At 41.3% G+C, this 15,387-nt stretch overlaps 1 protein-coding gene across 2 annotated transcripts in view; it reads left to right on the top strand.

Moving 5' to 3' along the window:
* mtr (5-methyltetrahydrofolate-homocysteine methyltransferase) overlaps nt 1-15,387 on the top strand; it is an 80,796-nt gene that overhangs the window by 11,640 nt on the left and 53,769 nt on the right. Inside the window, exons 4-8 of one of the 2 annotated variants that reach the window (XM_063055579.1) lie at nt 8,168-8,237; nt 8,992-9,084; nt 11,799-11,905; nt 13,879-13,938; nt 14,028-14,122. In XM_063055579.1, coding sequence (XP_062911649.1) covers nt 8,168-8,237; nt 8,992-9,084; nt 11,799-11,905; nt 13,879-13,938; nt 14,028-14,122 — 425 coding nt within the window. The remainder of the gene's footprint in view (nt 1-8,167; nt 8,238-8,991; nt 9,085-11,798; nt 11,906-13,878; nt 13,939-14,027; nt 14,123-15,387) is intronic. The other variant, XM_063055580.1, reaches the window with a different exon arrangement.

The following is a 15,387-nucleotide window of genomic DNA, read 5'->3' as shown; positions in this document are numbered from 1 at the left end:
ATTTCCTCTCTTCTGTTTCCATTACCTACCCTAGTAACTGCAATACTCTTTTGTATTTGATATAAATGCCTCCCTTTCCCCTCCGTCCCATCTTTCTTGCCACATTCGGTTGACTTTTTCCCAGATTACACACTTAACCACTGCTTTACTGATACTAATGTGCATTTCCACATTTTCTTTCTTTAACGCCCTCTTTGCCAACTCATCCACCCTCTCATTCCCCTTCACCCCTACATGTGCTGGAACCCATAGAAATTTTACCTGACCTCCCTGATTTGCAATTCTTGTAACTAACTGAAGGACTTCATAAAGTACATCTTGCCGACTGTTTGTGTGAAAAGACCTTAAACTTGCTAGAACTGAGGATGAATCTGAACATATCAATGCTTTGGATGGTCTGGCTTTCTGCACCCATTGCAACGCAACCAACACTGCCAGCATCTCCACTGTAAACACCCCTAATTTATTAGATGTTCTTCTGCTGATTCCAATTTCTTTTGCTGGTATTACCACCCCAAACCCTGTCACTCCTGTTTCAGGTTCCTTCGCACCATCTGTATAAATGTGAGTATAATCACTATACTTTTCCATCACATGACAGTTAAATGCATTTACCAAATCTGTTTTATATCTTTCTTTCCTTTTTACCTCTAACAAATGCCAGTCTATGTCAGGCCATACAAGCTTCCATGGAGCTACAACCGGATAAACGACTGAAGGACTTATCCTCAGATCAAACACTCCACATTCTTTCGCGATATCATTCCCTACCCGACTAAAGGTATCCCTCTGAAACCTCCCATTTTCCCAGCACTCCTGCAACACTCCTTTAGTAGGGTGAGAATCATTGTGCCCCTGCAAGTTAGCCCAGTAGTTTGCCATCAGTTGCATCCTTCTTAGTTCCAAAGGCATTATTCCCATTTCTATCTGTAGGGCTGACACTGGTGACGTTTTAAAAGCCCCACTGCACACTCTCAAGGCCTGAGCCTGAATCACATCCAGTTTCCTTATAAGAGACCTAGCTGCTGATCCATATACTATATTTCCATAATCTAATACAGATCTTACTAAAGCCACATACATTCTCTTCAAAGCTGAACAACTTGCTCCCCATTCCCTACCAGTCAAACATCTCATCACATTTATTACTTTTTTACATTTCTCCTCAACTTTCCTGATATGGTCTGCCCATGTTAATCGTGAATCAAATATAACTCCCAGAAATTTAAATGATGCAGCCCTTTCTAATTCAACCCCATACATCCTTAACTTCTTCCCTACCTCAACCCTTTTCCTGGTAAAAAATACAGTTTGAGTTTTATCTACTGAAAATCTACATCCCCAATCATAACCCCACTCCATCACTTCATCAATTGCTTCTTGTAGTTTCCTGATTATATAGTCCATGTTCCTGCCTCTTTTCCACAAGGCCCCATCATCCGCAAACAGTGACCTACCTATATCCACTGGTACCTTTGTGAAGACATCATTGATCATAATCATGAAAAGTAATGGGCTAATCACACTACCTTGAGGTGTGCCATTTTCCACTATGTACTGTTTTGATAATTCTGATCCAATCCGAACTTGAATTTTTCTACCAAACAAAAAATCTTTAATCCAATTAAAAACTCTCCCACCAACCCCCATCTTGTGCAGTTTAATTAATAATCCTTCCTTCCACATCATATCATATGCTTTTTCAATGTCAAAGAACACTGCCACTACTGACTCTCTATTTGCCTGGGCCTTCCTTATTTCAGTCTCTAACATAATCACTGAGTCCATGGAATTCCTTCCTTTTCTAAAACCACTCTGATAACTTGCCAGCATTCCCCTTTTCTCAAGCTCATATGATAACCTTTCTGTTATCATCCTTTCCATTATCTTACATATACTTGATGTTAATGCAATTGGTCTGTAGCTAGTGGGTTTTGACAGATCCTTGCCAGGCTTCCTTATTGGAATTACTACTGCTTCTTTCCATGCACTTGGTAATCTTCCCTCCTCCCACACTCTGTTATAAAAATGCAGCAACTTCAAGAGCGCTCCTTCTCCTAGATTTTTTAGCATCACAGAGCATATCAGATCTTTCCCTGGGGAGGTTGGTCTCGATCTCTTTATTGCTCTCACCATTTCTGCTAATGTAAATGGATCATCAATTATATCATCTGTTCCTTCCCTCCTGCTTAACACACCTGGGTGTTGGCTCATTATTCTGTCCCTTCTTCAGACAAGTTTTCTGAACTGTGTATCAGTACAAATGACTTGGCCATGACCTCAGCCTTAACCCTACTGGAGACTGCAGTTTCCTCCTCAGATATCATTACTGGATATTCCCATTCCCTTCTATCTCCTCCCATCCTCTTAATCATTCCCCATATCTCTCCCACAGGTGTTGTTCTTCCTACCTTGTCGCAAAAACTCCTCCAACTTGCCCTTTTAGCTTGACGTATAGTTCTTCTCACCACTGCCTGTGCTTTCTTATATTGAACCAAATGCTGCATATTATGGGTTCTTTTAACTAGCCTGAATGCTCTATTTCTGTTTTTTACAGCCTGACAACATTCCTCTGTCCACCATGGTACCAGTTTTCTATTCATCCTATTTTTACTCCTAGGTATAGACCCTTCTGCTGCCATGATAATTGCTGAAGTCACCTGACTGTTTAATTCATCTACATTTCCAGAAATATCAATCTTTGTCAACCTTTCTTCACTCAACTTCTGGAACTTACTCCAATCAGCTTTTTCAAACGCCCACTTTGGGGTTCCACCACCTGTTCCGCCATCTTTCTTCAACTCTTTCACCCACTGAATACAAAACTGGGTAGTGATCACTGCCTACTGTTGAAGCAGTCCAAACTCCCCAGTTACTAATGCCAGCCAAGGTATTAGACACTAACGTAATATCTAACACTGACTCAGTTCCTGTTATATCTATCCTTGTGCCACTACCATCATTCATACACACCAAATCCCTTTCTTCCATCAAATCTTCAATTACCTTTCCATTTGGATCTGTAATCTGATCCCCCCATATTGTGCTATGAGCATTGAAATCTGCACACCACACTACTTTATGTCTGTTTTGTCCTTGTATCTTTAATAGGCTGTCCAAATCCAACCTTTTACATGGATTGTAGTAGTTAATTATAACCATTCCCTCCCCTCTCTCCCACACTTCCACCACTATGTATTCCTGATCATCTCCTTTTTCCAGTACCCTATATGGTATACCTCGCTTGATTAACATAGCACAACCCCCTCCTCCCCCTAGATTTCTATCTTTCCTTATCATTGTATACCCATATACCACAAAGTCTAAAGTTGGTTTCAACCAAGTTTCCTGAATACACACAACATCCGGTTTTACAACCATTTCTTTAATAAAGTGCTTGAATTCCTGGCTATTGGCCAGTAAGCTCCTTGCATTCCATTGTAAAAGAATCACCATAATTAGTATTTACCAACACATGACACTTCCTGGCTTGACTGATTACTGAGGTTCTCCCTCACTTCCTCCCATGTCAGTCCTACTAACCCTAAATGGTTTACTGCTGCTTTTACCACCAGCTGAATTTTGTCACTTTTTGACTTTACCTCAGCAGTACTATTAATCACTCCTGCAATGAATGTTACTAGAGCCTTTTTGTCTACATAAATCCTGTCATTTGTTCTTTGTTGCATCTCTGGTATCCCTATTGCTCCTTGTTCATTAGGAGCATTATTCTGTTCTCTTGACATTCTTACAGCTTCTGCATAAGTGATCTTTCTTTTCACTCTTATTTCTTGAATTTTAGTCTCCCGTCTCACAACCTCACACCCACTATATGCAACATTATGAGCTCCTCCACAATTGCAGCATTTTGGTTGAACTCCTGTTCCGCACTTTCCATATTCATGATCACCCCCACATCTAGCACATCTCCTCTGCCTTTCACAGTTTTTAGCCACGTGTCCAAACCTTTGACAATTATAGCACCTCAATGGCTTTGGCACATACACCCTTACTGGGTAACTCATGAAACCCAGGAACACCTTCCTTGGCACTCTTTCTTCTTCAAATTCAATCAATACTGATTCACTTTCCTTTTTCACTCCCTCCTTTGTTGTTTTCAGTCTTTGAACATTCATTACTTTCCCTCCTTTGATATTCCTCTTTATCTCCTCCATATTTATGCTCATTGGTATCCCCGTGATCACTCCTTTACAACCACTGTTATGTGCTCCCACCCTCCCAGTGTATTCCACCTTGCATTTTCCTATCTCTTTTAGCTTGAGTGCTTTCTCAAGTTGTTCCTCATTCGCACATCTTACCAATAAGTTGCCATCATTAAGGACTTTTGCAAATACTATTTCCCCTATCTTATTTGTCAGAGTTGTTGTTAGCACAAACAGGTTAATTTTCTTCATATGTCCCTGAGCCTTCTCATTAAACCTAATTATGACAACACCTCCTCTCTGAGCTTGTTCATCTTCCTCACTTTCAGAGCTTTCTCCACTATCATTTCTTATTCTTTTATTCCCTTTGTCTTGGTTTTTATTCATCCGACCCCTCACTACCTCTTCATTCCCTTTATTTCTCCCTTCACAATAATCCAATAATCCACCTCTCCCCAGCTGCCTACCTCTGGTCCCAAGTCTCTATCCCTCTCCTTCTCCACTTTCTTTCCCTCAACCCCGCCTCTTGTCCACCATTACCGGACCCACACGACCCCCTCCCAGCAATTTCCATTCCTTCCCCACTCTCTTTCCCTCAACAGGTTCCAAAACACACTCACGCATCAAGCAAAACACAGCCAGCTTCCAGCAGCAGCCCACACTCCCTTCCTGTCCAAAGACTGAGCCTTTGATGGACGCTACTTTTATACCCAGTCATGATACCTCACCTGCTACCAATTAGCCTGCTTAATGTGGAGCCTTCCAAACCAGTGTTACTTGAATATTCTGTGCACTTTTCAATCTTATTTTAACTCTGTCCCAACTTTTGTTGAGTGTGTTGCAGCCATCAAATTCTAAATTTGTGTATGTTTACAAAATACAATTAAGTTGGTCAGTAAAACTATTGAAAATCTTTTCTTTGTACTTTTGTCAGTTAAATAAAGGTTCTTGTGAATTAACGTATCACAGATTTTTGTTTTTATTGCATTTTGGAAAATATCCCAAGTCTTCTGGAAATGGGGTTTGTATGTATTGCATTGAACTACTGCTGCTAAGTTAACAAATTTCATGACACATGCCGGTGATAATAAACCTGATTCTGATTCATCACGAGCAAGAAGATGGGGATGATACGAAGGTTTGTGGTGTTTTGGATCATGTAGGGGACTAGCAAAGAATACTGTACTGTGCAGAAGTCTTTGGCTTTACAGATTTTTTTTTACATGTGCCTAAGACTTATGCACAGTACTGTAGATTGTTTGTAAACATAGGTAGAGAAATGGCAAATGGAGTTTAAATGTGAAGTGGTGTACTTTGGGAGATCAATGTAAATTGACAGAACACTGTTAATGGCGAGACCTTTATAACAATGTTGATGTGCAAATGGATCTTGTAGCCCAAGCCCATAGCTCCTTGAAAGTGGCTACACAAGGATGGTAAAGAAGGCATATGACATGCTTTTATTAGTCGAGGTCAAGAGTCAGGAAGTTATGTTGCTCCTTTGTAAAATTCTAGTTAGATTGTATTGCATTCAGTTCTGATCACCCTAATAAAGGAAGCATGTTGAGAGGGTGCAGAAGAGGTTTACCAGGATACTTCCTGGTTCAGTGGACCTGCAGAGGTTGGTCATGTGTGTGATGTTTTCCCTGGAGAAGCAGAGTGTGAGGGGAAATATGATAGAGGTTGTAACATTGAGAGCTAAAGCCAGAGTAGACAGCTGGTATTCCTTCCCCAGAGTTGAAAAAGCTACTATCCGGGGGGATGTATTTAAGGTGTGTGGATATGTTCAAAGGAGCTGCGCAGGGCAAGTTTTTTTTTACACAGAAAGTGGTTGGTGTGCTGCCAGGGTGGTGGTGAGGGCAAATATAATTGAGGCATTAAAGAGGCTCTTAGATCGGCACATGAATGTACAGATGAAAGAATATGGACATTGTGTAAGCATTTGGCATTTTATTTCCAGTTTAATTTTTATATGTTTAATTTTTATGGCATAACATTATGGGCTACAGGGCCTGTTCTTTTTCTATGTTCTTGCTTAATGCCCAATATTTATATATAAGGTTCATCCATCGTTATCGATGAAGACCTCGACACCATTAGTAGTTTTTACGAGGTCAAGTTGCTAGCTCGACACTCAACCCAGCACGGATGGAGAGTGTGCATGGGAGCCGGCCGGATTCGAACTTGGGACCTCTCGCCCCAAAATCCAGCGCTGATGCCACTACACCACCAGCCGGCTTTATGATGGTGTTGAGACTAGTGCTTGATTTGGATTTAAGTGAGGGAGAATTGCGCAGCGTCAGCCTCACTCTCTCTTCCCAAATCCCATCTGGATCCAGTGGCAAGACAAGAGTCGAGATGGGCCGGAGATGGGACTAGGCACAGTGGATGACCAGGACGTCTTCTGTGTCTTGTCGTGCTCTACACGTTCCACGACGCTTGCAGAGACCGCCTTCTTGACCATTGGACCTTCCATTGGTCTCGTCCGCTCAATCCGCCAGAGTCTGTCTTCACATGCTGGGATAGACAACTCTCTATCACACCGAGGGTTTGAGACCCGTCTGCTACCCTCACCTGGTTTAGCTGGCTTGTTGAAGGCGCTGCCTGGGGTGTGGCTGCTGTCGCATCCAAACAGCTACGGGGAGCCACAGGTGAGAGCTGAGTGCCAGGTGAGGACCAAAGGTGGACAAACTGCCTTGAAAAGGATGCCACATGTTCCCCCACCAGAGGTGCTACCTCTCCCTGACACCCCATACACCTCATACATCCCATGCATAGGAAAACAGTAAATATTTATTGTAGACACAAGACTGTATTTGCTGGGATCTGGAACAACAGTCTGCTGGAGGAACTCAGTGAGTTCAGTAGTATCTGTAGTTTGTAAGGGATTGTATATTTGGTGATGCAGGATTTCGCATTCATAGTCAGTGTGGCCTTCAGTAAATATCTGTGCATATCCAGTTTACTACAGAAGTCATGTTATCGCCACGTTAGGTTACAGCTCGATGAAGTTAAGTTAATCTCGATCTGCATGAAGGAATACAGGATCAAATGCTGCAGTTGACATTATCCAGTGTAGCAGTGGCTGGCTCAAAGTTCACCACAAGCCTGGTGGCTCTTGTAATGATCTTCTTGAGTGGGTGGTGCTTAGAAAGCATTCCAGTTGTTTGGTTTATTCATTTGGAAAGATGTTTTTACACTGGGATTAGTGACTGTCATTTGCTCCTAGTAATTTTTTTTTCGTCCTCAAGTAATTGACTGCAGCTCCACCTTCAATACTATAATTCCATTCAAACTCATCATCATACTCCAGACCTCGGGAGTTAATGCCTCCCTCTGCAACTCGATCCTCAACATCCTGATCATCAGACTGCAGTCATTAAGAATAGGCAGCAACACCACATCCATGATTATTATAAACACTGGTGCAGAAATATGGCTCCAGGCCAGCATCCATGCACCATCAATCTACAGGCCATGACACTCAGGGACTTGGGCTACATTATTACTTTTCAATTTATTTTTGTTAGTGTATGTTTTTATATGACTGCTGGCTCTGTTTTACACCTTGGCTTCAGAGGAATGCTGCTGTTTGGCTGTATTCATTGTGTGTGGTTGAATGACAATTAAACTTGAACTTGAGCTCACTACATGAGGTTGCATTCTCAGTCCCCTCAGTGTTACTCTGGTGGAGTTCTGCATTTTGGAAGGGATGTGAAATCATGTCTTCACCTCGCTACTTAAGTGGGTGGAGCTGTTCATAAAGAACACAGAAATTGACTCCCCATCCTGTCTAATGTTCCTTCTACCAACAGCATGAATTGTGGGATCTCAGAGTTTATTACATTTTCCTGAATCTCAATCTCTGTAGCTGTATTTAAATCCATTGATTAAATGCTTTGAAATGTGATAAAGAACCGTGTAATTGAATGCTCTGTTATCTTGTTGTGATAATGACCTGCAGGTTCTTCCTGTTGAACATGTATTGATTTTCTTCATCCCAGGTTTATCGACTAAACAGAACTGCAGCAGAGCTGGCCAGGAAGGTGGCTGATGACGTGGGAGCACAAACAGGTTATTATTGTCTTTGTGTTGTCAAAATAAGTTGTATCAAATTTGGCCAATAACCACAGAACCAGGAAATTCAGAGACAATTTTATCCAAGAAGCAGGGAGAAGGTGGAATTTATTAGGATGGTGGATGGTTAAATTGAATAGTTCAGTTTTGCTTCAGCATTATCGAAGGAACGTATGGTGTGGCGGAGGGAAGGGCTGTATGATTTACAACTGGATACAGAAGAATGGGAAGAATTAAAATGCTATATACCACTTGGATTACTTGGGCCAGCATGTTTTTTGTGCAAGTTCATTTTATATGTTCGATTGTGGCGATAGGTAGCTGCGGCGGGTTCAGATCCTTGCTTAGGTAGAAGTTGATTCTGATCATGACTAACCCCTTAAAGCACTTTATCAGTGTAGATATGAGTGCATCATCAGAAATCTAAATCCTTGGACTCCTAACCCAGTGACACTGTGGGAGCACCTTTACAAAATGTGCAGCAGTGCTTCAACAAGACAGCTCGTCTAGCTTTCCTTTTGATAATTCTTCAGGAGCCATAGATTTTGGACCTACCAGTGACACCCACATTCCATTAAAGGTAATCTCATTGAGTGATAGATCAGGTTTGAGGGACCAACTTGTCTACTGATGTTTCTATTTAAATTTGGCTTGAGAAAACAAAATGTGCTAAGTGTTTATCTAATAGTATTTATTATTTATTGCCCTTCCTAAATACGTTGGCTTTCATTTGTTATGCTGTTCGTTACAGGTACCCGAAGATTTGTGGCTGGGGCAATAGGACCAACCAACAAAACATTGTCAGTATCACCATCTGTGGAGAGACCAGACTACAGAAACATAAGTAAGAAAGTATTGTCTATGCCATTAGAGGAGTTTAGAACTTGTCTCTAAAACCAAAGATTATGTTAAGATGTATTGTACGGGGTCTTTCTTTTCTGTGTGTTAAATTTAAAATGGCTTCTTTGTTATGTTATACTTGGGAATGCTTCTTAGTTATGTTAAATGCTGAGAAAGTCTCTAGCTAGACAGTTGCTTGGGTTAGTACAGATAGCAGGGTGCTATTAGCCAATGGGTGTTCATGTGTCGTTTTTTTCGGATGATAATGCTGTCTCATATGACTGGGAATGGGGTTTTTGGCGGGGAGTCGGAGGAGAGACGGGGAGGACGGTGAGCGGGGTTTTTGGCGGGGAGTTGGAGGAGAGACGGGGAGGACGGTGTATGGGGTTTTGACAGGGAGTCGGAGGAGAGACGGGGAGGACGGCGGACAGGATTTTTGGCGGGGAGTCGGAGGAGGACGGCGGACGTGCGGAAAGGCTCCAGTCGATCACTTCGGGTGGTCCCGAGCCGTGAGTCGACAGGATCCGGGTGGTCGTCAGAAATCGATTGAGCTCCAACAGTTGTGTGCGAAGAACTTGGACTTTGATAAGTCTGGCGCCTCTTTTTTTTCCATTACTTCCTTTTCTGTATCGAATTTATATTAATTTCATAGACTTAGTAATATCTATAAAGTGTACTTGGTAAAACGTACTGTGTGTGCTGGCTGATGATTGATGTTCGGGAATGATTCAGGCGGCAGTGGTGCAGCAACCGACTCTGTGGGAAGCGTTGAGGCAGGTGCTGGGTGGGATTTCCCCGAGACATATACGAGCCAATATAACTCAGCATTACAGTAGTTATCCAAGTTGCCAGTGATTTCTATTCTGTTGATTTTTATCTTACTTGTTTTGGAATTCACTATTTGTAAATAGCACCAATATATAGCTATGGTGCTTACAACTTTTGCACTGTACTATATATTGGTTAAAATAGGAAAGTGGTTGGGAAACAGAAATAAGAGTACTTAGCATTTTATTATAAACACGAGAAACTGCAAATGCTGGAAATCCAAAACAACACACACAAAATTCTGGAGGAACTCAGCAAGACGGGCAGCATCCATGGAAAATAATAAACAGTCAACGTTATGAAGGTCTCACATCTCGGTGACTTGCTGAGTTCCTCCAGCGTTTTGTGTGTGTTGTTTTAGCTTTGTATTAGCTCAGTAGTATTAAGTGTTATATGGTAACTGGAAAGGCATAATATGCCATACTGTGCAAAAGTTTTAGGTACTCTAGCTATGTATATGTGCCCAAGACTTTTGCACAGTACTCTATAGAGTACGGATAAGAGGAAAATTTTCATACTGTGCTCTTAATTTGTGAGTAAGTTGATCGTGTCGGCTAAACAGTGTTGTTTGGCTTCAGCGTTTCCTAGTGTCATTATAAGGTGTAGTTTGTACCACATATGGTTTTATAATAGAAAGGATGGTGCTGAGTTGAATAGATACATGATTGATTTGGACCACCCTGCTTTGTATCATAGCTACAGAGTTTATATGATTGGTTAGAGGGGTGGAATTATATACTTGCTGTGATATTTAAGATCTTAAATATACAATTTGGTCTACAAATTTGAGGAAGGATATTCTAACTATTGAGGGAGTGCAGCGTAGGTTCATGAGGTTAATTCCTGGGACGGTGGGACTGTCATATGTTGAAAGATTGGAGTGACTGGGCTTGTATACACTGGAATTTAGAAGGATGAGAGGGGATCTGATTGAAACATATAAGATTATTAAGGGATTGGACACGCTAGAGGCAGGAAACATGTTCCCAATGTTGGCGGAGTCCAGAACCAGAGGCCACAGTTTAAGAATAAGGGGTAGACCATTTAGAACGGAGTTGAGGAAAAACTTTTTCACATAGAGGGTTGTGGTTCTGTGGAATGCTCTACCTCAGAAGGCAGTGGAGGCCAATTCTCTGGATTCTTTCAGGAAAGAGTTAGATAGAGCTCTTAAAGATAGCAGAGCGAAGGGATATGGGGAGAAGGCAGGAACAGGGTACTGATTGTGGATGATCAGCCATGATTACAGTGAATGGTGGTGCTGGCTGGAAGGGCTGAATGGCCTACTCCTGCACCTATTGTCTATTAAAACCTTTAGGAGCTGTTATGTCACTGAAAAAACACAGTTGTGGGGAGGATGGAGGCAGACTGTGAGATGGATCTCAGAGGGAATGCAATGCAAGAGTCAAGGTCTGATTTTAATTTGTGAACATTAGGCAGATATTTGGCAAGAAATTATCTTGCATTTTGTTTTTGGACTTGGTTAGACAAATGCACTGAATTGAGCTTTTCTAATCTTCTGTACTCAGACAAATAGTGCTTTAAGCTTGTGTGAGTTGTATGTAGGTGGTGAACAAAAGAGAAATAGTGCAAAGCAAACCAGATGTTGCTCAGACAAACTGCTACTTTGAAATTCAGGATTGCAGGAATCGGCGGAACATGAGAAAGGTCTTCAGTCACTTTGGCTTGCTCTGTCATTCATAAATATTCTGTACATCCACTCCATTTATCTGTCTTTTCCACCACACTCCTAGCGAAACTCAGTCTGAACTCCAACAGCCCAAGTCTTTTAAAGAAAGACTAATAGACTATATCCTGGGGGAGGTAACTCATTTATTTTGTTGTCTAATTCTTGTCCTATGACATTTCAGTGTTGATAAATCTATTTTACAGCATTTGATGAGTTAGTTGAAGCTTATGAAGAACAGGCCAGAGGCTTACTTGATGGTGGGGTTGACCTTCTCCTAGTGGAGACCATCTTTGATACAGCAAATGCAAAGGTAAAAGAATTACCAAATCCCAGCAAAGCTGAAACTAAGTCTTAAAGTATTTACTAACTTCATTTTGTGTTTTTGAATCTTGCTGTCCTTTATGATTACAATTCTGCCAGAAATCTGTAACCTTCAGTAATTGCAAAACCTCAGGTTTGCACTTGTAGCAGAACTACTTTACTTGTGGAGCTTAATAACACGAGTATGGATAATTCCAATCACAAACAAGAGAAAATCTGCAGATGCTGGAAATAATTCCAGCCTGCTATTGGTGATCACGGTTGCATCTTAGTAGCTCACTGGTGTGTTGAGGAGGCCACCCAAGCTTAACACTCAAGAGGAAAGGACCCATCTTTAACCCACAAGGGCAGGCCAAGTAGCTGTGGGGGGTATGATAGCTGTGGGGCTTTCCCATGGTGCAGGAGTATTGCTCCCTCCAGATACCCCACTGTCTATCTGTAACACTGCCTGATAATCTCAAAGTTCAAGTTCAAAGTAAATTTTTTTATCAAAGTACATATATATCACCATAAACAACCCTGAAATTCAGTTTCTTCCAGGCATTCACAGTAAGTAGATAGAGAGAAAGAAAAGAAATAATAAATAAGCAATAAGTATCGAGAACATGAGATGTGGAGTCCTTGAAAGTGAGTCCATTGATCGTGGGACAGCTCAGTGATGGGACAAGTGAAGCTATCCGCTCTGGTTTAAGAGCCTGATGGTTGAGGGGTAATAACTGTTGCTGAACCTGGTGGTGTGAGTCCTGAGGCCCCAGTAAATCCTTCCTGATGGCAACAGTGGCCTGGATGGTAAGGGTCCTTGACAATGGATGCTGCTTTCTTGTGAGAGCCCTCAATGTGGATGTGCTCAGTGGTGGGGAGGGTTTACTCATGATGGGCAGGCTGTATCCATTTTTTTTGCAGGCTTCCCCATTGAAAGGCATTGGTGTTTCCCTACCAGGCCATGATGCAACCAGTCAGTATACTCTCCACTGGGCATCTGGAGAAGTTTATTAAAGTTTTAGATGACATGCCAAACCTTCACAAATTTCTAAGAAAGTCGAGACACTGTAGTGCTTTCTTTGTAATGACACTTAAGGTTCTAGTTGATTTAAGTACATTATGGTCAGTACGACTAAGCAACCTGCCAGGTTAGCGGTCCCCAACCACTGGGCCGCAAAGCATGTGCTACCGGGCCATGAGGAAATGATATGAGTCAGCTGCACCTTTCCTCATTCCCTGTCACGCACTGTTGAACTTGAACATAGGGTTGCCGACTGTCCCGTATTTCCCCCCGCTAAGGTAGAGCGTTCCTATGAAACCTTTCATGCCGAAATGGCGTGAAGCAAAGAAGCAATTACCATTAATTTATATGGGGAAAAGCTTTTGAGCGTTGCCAGACCCAAAAAATAACCTAACAAATCATACCAAATAACATATAAAACGGAAAATAAATAACACTAACATATAGTAAAAGCAGGAATGATATGATAAATACACAGCCCATGTAAAGTAGAAATAATGTATGTACAGTATAGTCGGGAAGATGAAGGCAATACCGACTTGTGGGGGGAAAAATTGGCAGGTATGCACATGCGCAGGTCACGCATGTGCACAGGTGCCCGCGCAAGGCTTCATGGTGATAGTAGTCTTCTCCTGGGGTAAAGTATCCCATATTTGACTGCTACTTTTGTCCGTTATTTGGGAGTGAGAAAGTTGGCAACCCTAACTGTAAAAGACATGTTGAGGTGAGTTTAATCCGACTTGGACACCCACCCCAGTCGGCCGGTCCGCAGGAATATTGTCAATATTAAATCGGTCCGCGATGCAAAAAAGGTTGGGGACCCCTGTGCTAGGTATATGGTGGGGGAACCTATTGTTAATTTCAGATTCGGCGGGGTTATCACGTCCTTGGGAAAACAATGTTAACATCTACTGATTTAAGATAATTTGCTTTGCTAATGTTAGTTGTCACTTTCCTAGGCTGCCTTGTTTGCCATACAACAGTTGTTTGCTGGGCAGTATGAACCCAGGCATATTCTAGTAAGTGTAAAATACTTTTTTGTTCATCTTTCTGTTCATCTGTCAGCGACCTTGGTTGAGCTGAGAAGTTTGTTTTTGATTTGCTACAGATTTCTGGAACAATAGTGGATAAGAGTGGGCGCACTCTTTCTGGTCAGACAGCAGAAGCATTTGTCATCAGTGTATCCCATGCAAAACCACTTTGGTAAGGTAACTGAATCTCAACAAAGAAAGAAACTGGGACCAAACCAGTACCTTTCATGATTGCAATATCCTAAAGTATTTCTCATCTGATGAAATACTACAAAAGGCCTTAAATAGATCGGGAAAGAAATATTGCATTCTTTATGTTTTTTTAAGCTAATTAGCAACAACTGGTCCATAGTTCTAAATTTTAAAAACTGAAAATGCTCAGTATAATGGTAGAATCAGTGCAGAAAGACTTTCAGTGGAAAGGTTAAAAGTATCACCAACAAGAGTACTCTGTTGTAATGCTATTTGGTGGAATCTGTTCTTGATTATGTTTGGTGTCAGAGATCTATTTTTGCAGTTTGTGCTGATCATCCCATACTTCACATGTAATATGATCCCAAGCACCTGTCAAGACTATATAAAACATGTAGCAACTATAGGACTTGTGCTCCTTGATTGAATCTAACATATGCATTTTAATGTAATTCTTTATTTATAACTTTATTTGATCACAGTTTAAGGGTTTGTAGGAACATCTCAATACTGTAACAAAATCCATTCGGCTACAGTAATACCTGGTTAAATCTGTTATGACCCCATCCTGAGGAATTTTTAAATTTCAGCTTTTTATCTTGGATAATTTTGGCAAGTGGTTTTGCATCTGTTGAGCTCCTTATCATCTATCTGCAAGGCTTGAAGGAGTATTGTGAAGGTTTAGATGAAAATGATTGCCTGCATAACTGCAGGAGCATTAGTTGACAGTCAGCTGTTGGTATCACTGCAATCAAAACACTTGTTTGGTGGCTTTTCAAATATGCTACATTAAGCACTAACTGTATTTCTGGACAAATAATCATTTTTCTTGACAATTATGTGCATAAAAATAAACAATTTTCACTTGACTACCCATAACTTATGATCATTAAAATAATTTTTACTGAATGCCCTTTCTCAGCCGTATGCCATTCCCAGATTTCAGCATTTGAAGTAATTTCCCAGTCATTTAAAGGGATTCCTTGATTTTCTTTCCAGCTGGTGACTAGCGGTTGTTAACAGGTTGAATTTTAGCTCTTCACAAGTGACAGATTACTACATCGACACTTTTGGCTAAATCCACTGTAGCAAGAAGTGCAGCCATGAATTCAAAATTATCTGCATAACTGCACATTGTGGCTATTTGTGAAGATAAATAGCAACTCAGATTTGCTTTGCATCTTGTATGCTTGGATTTTCCACTTTCTCATGCAGGTGATAATCCTGTTGTACTGACCGTGAAGA

Source organism: Mobula hypostoma, chromosome 8 (assembly GCF_963921235.1).
Source record: "Mobula hypostoma chromosome 8, sMobHyp1.1, whole genome shotgun sequence".
NCBI lineage: Eukaryota > Metazoa > Chordata > Chondrichthyes > Myliobatiformes > Myliobatidae > Mobula > Mobula hypostoma.
This window is presented reverse-complemented; position numbering and strand designations above follow the sequence as displayed.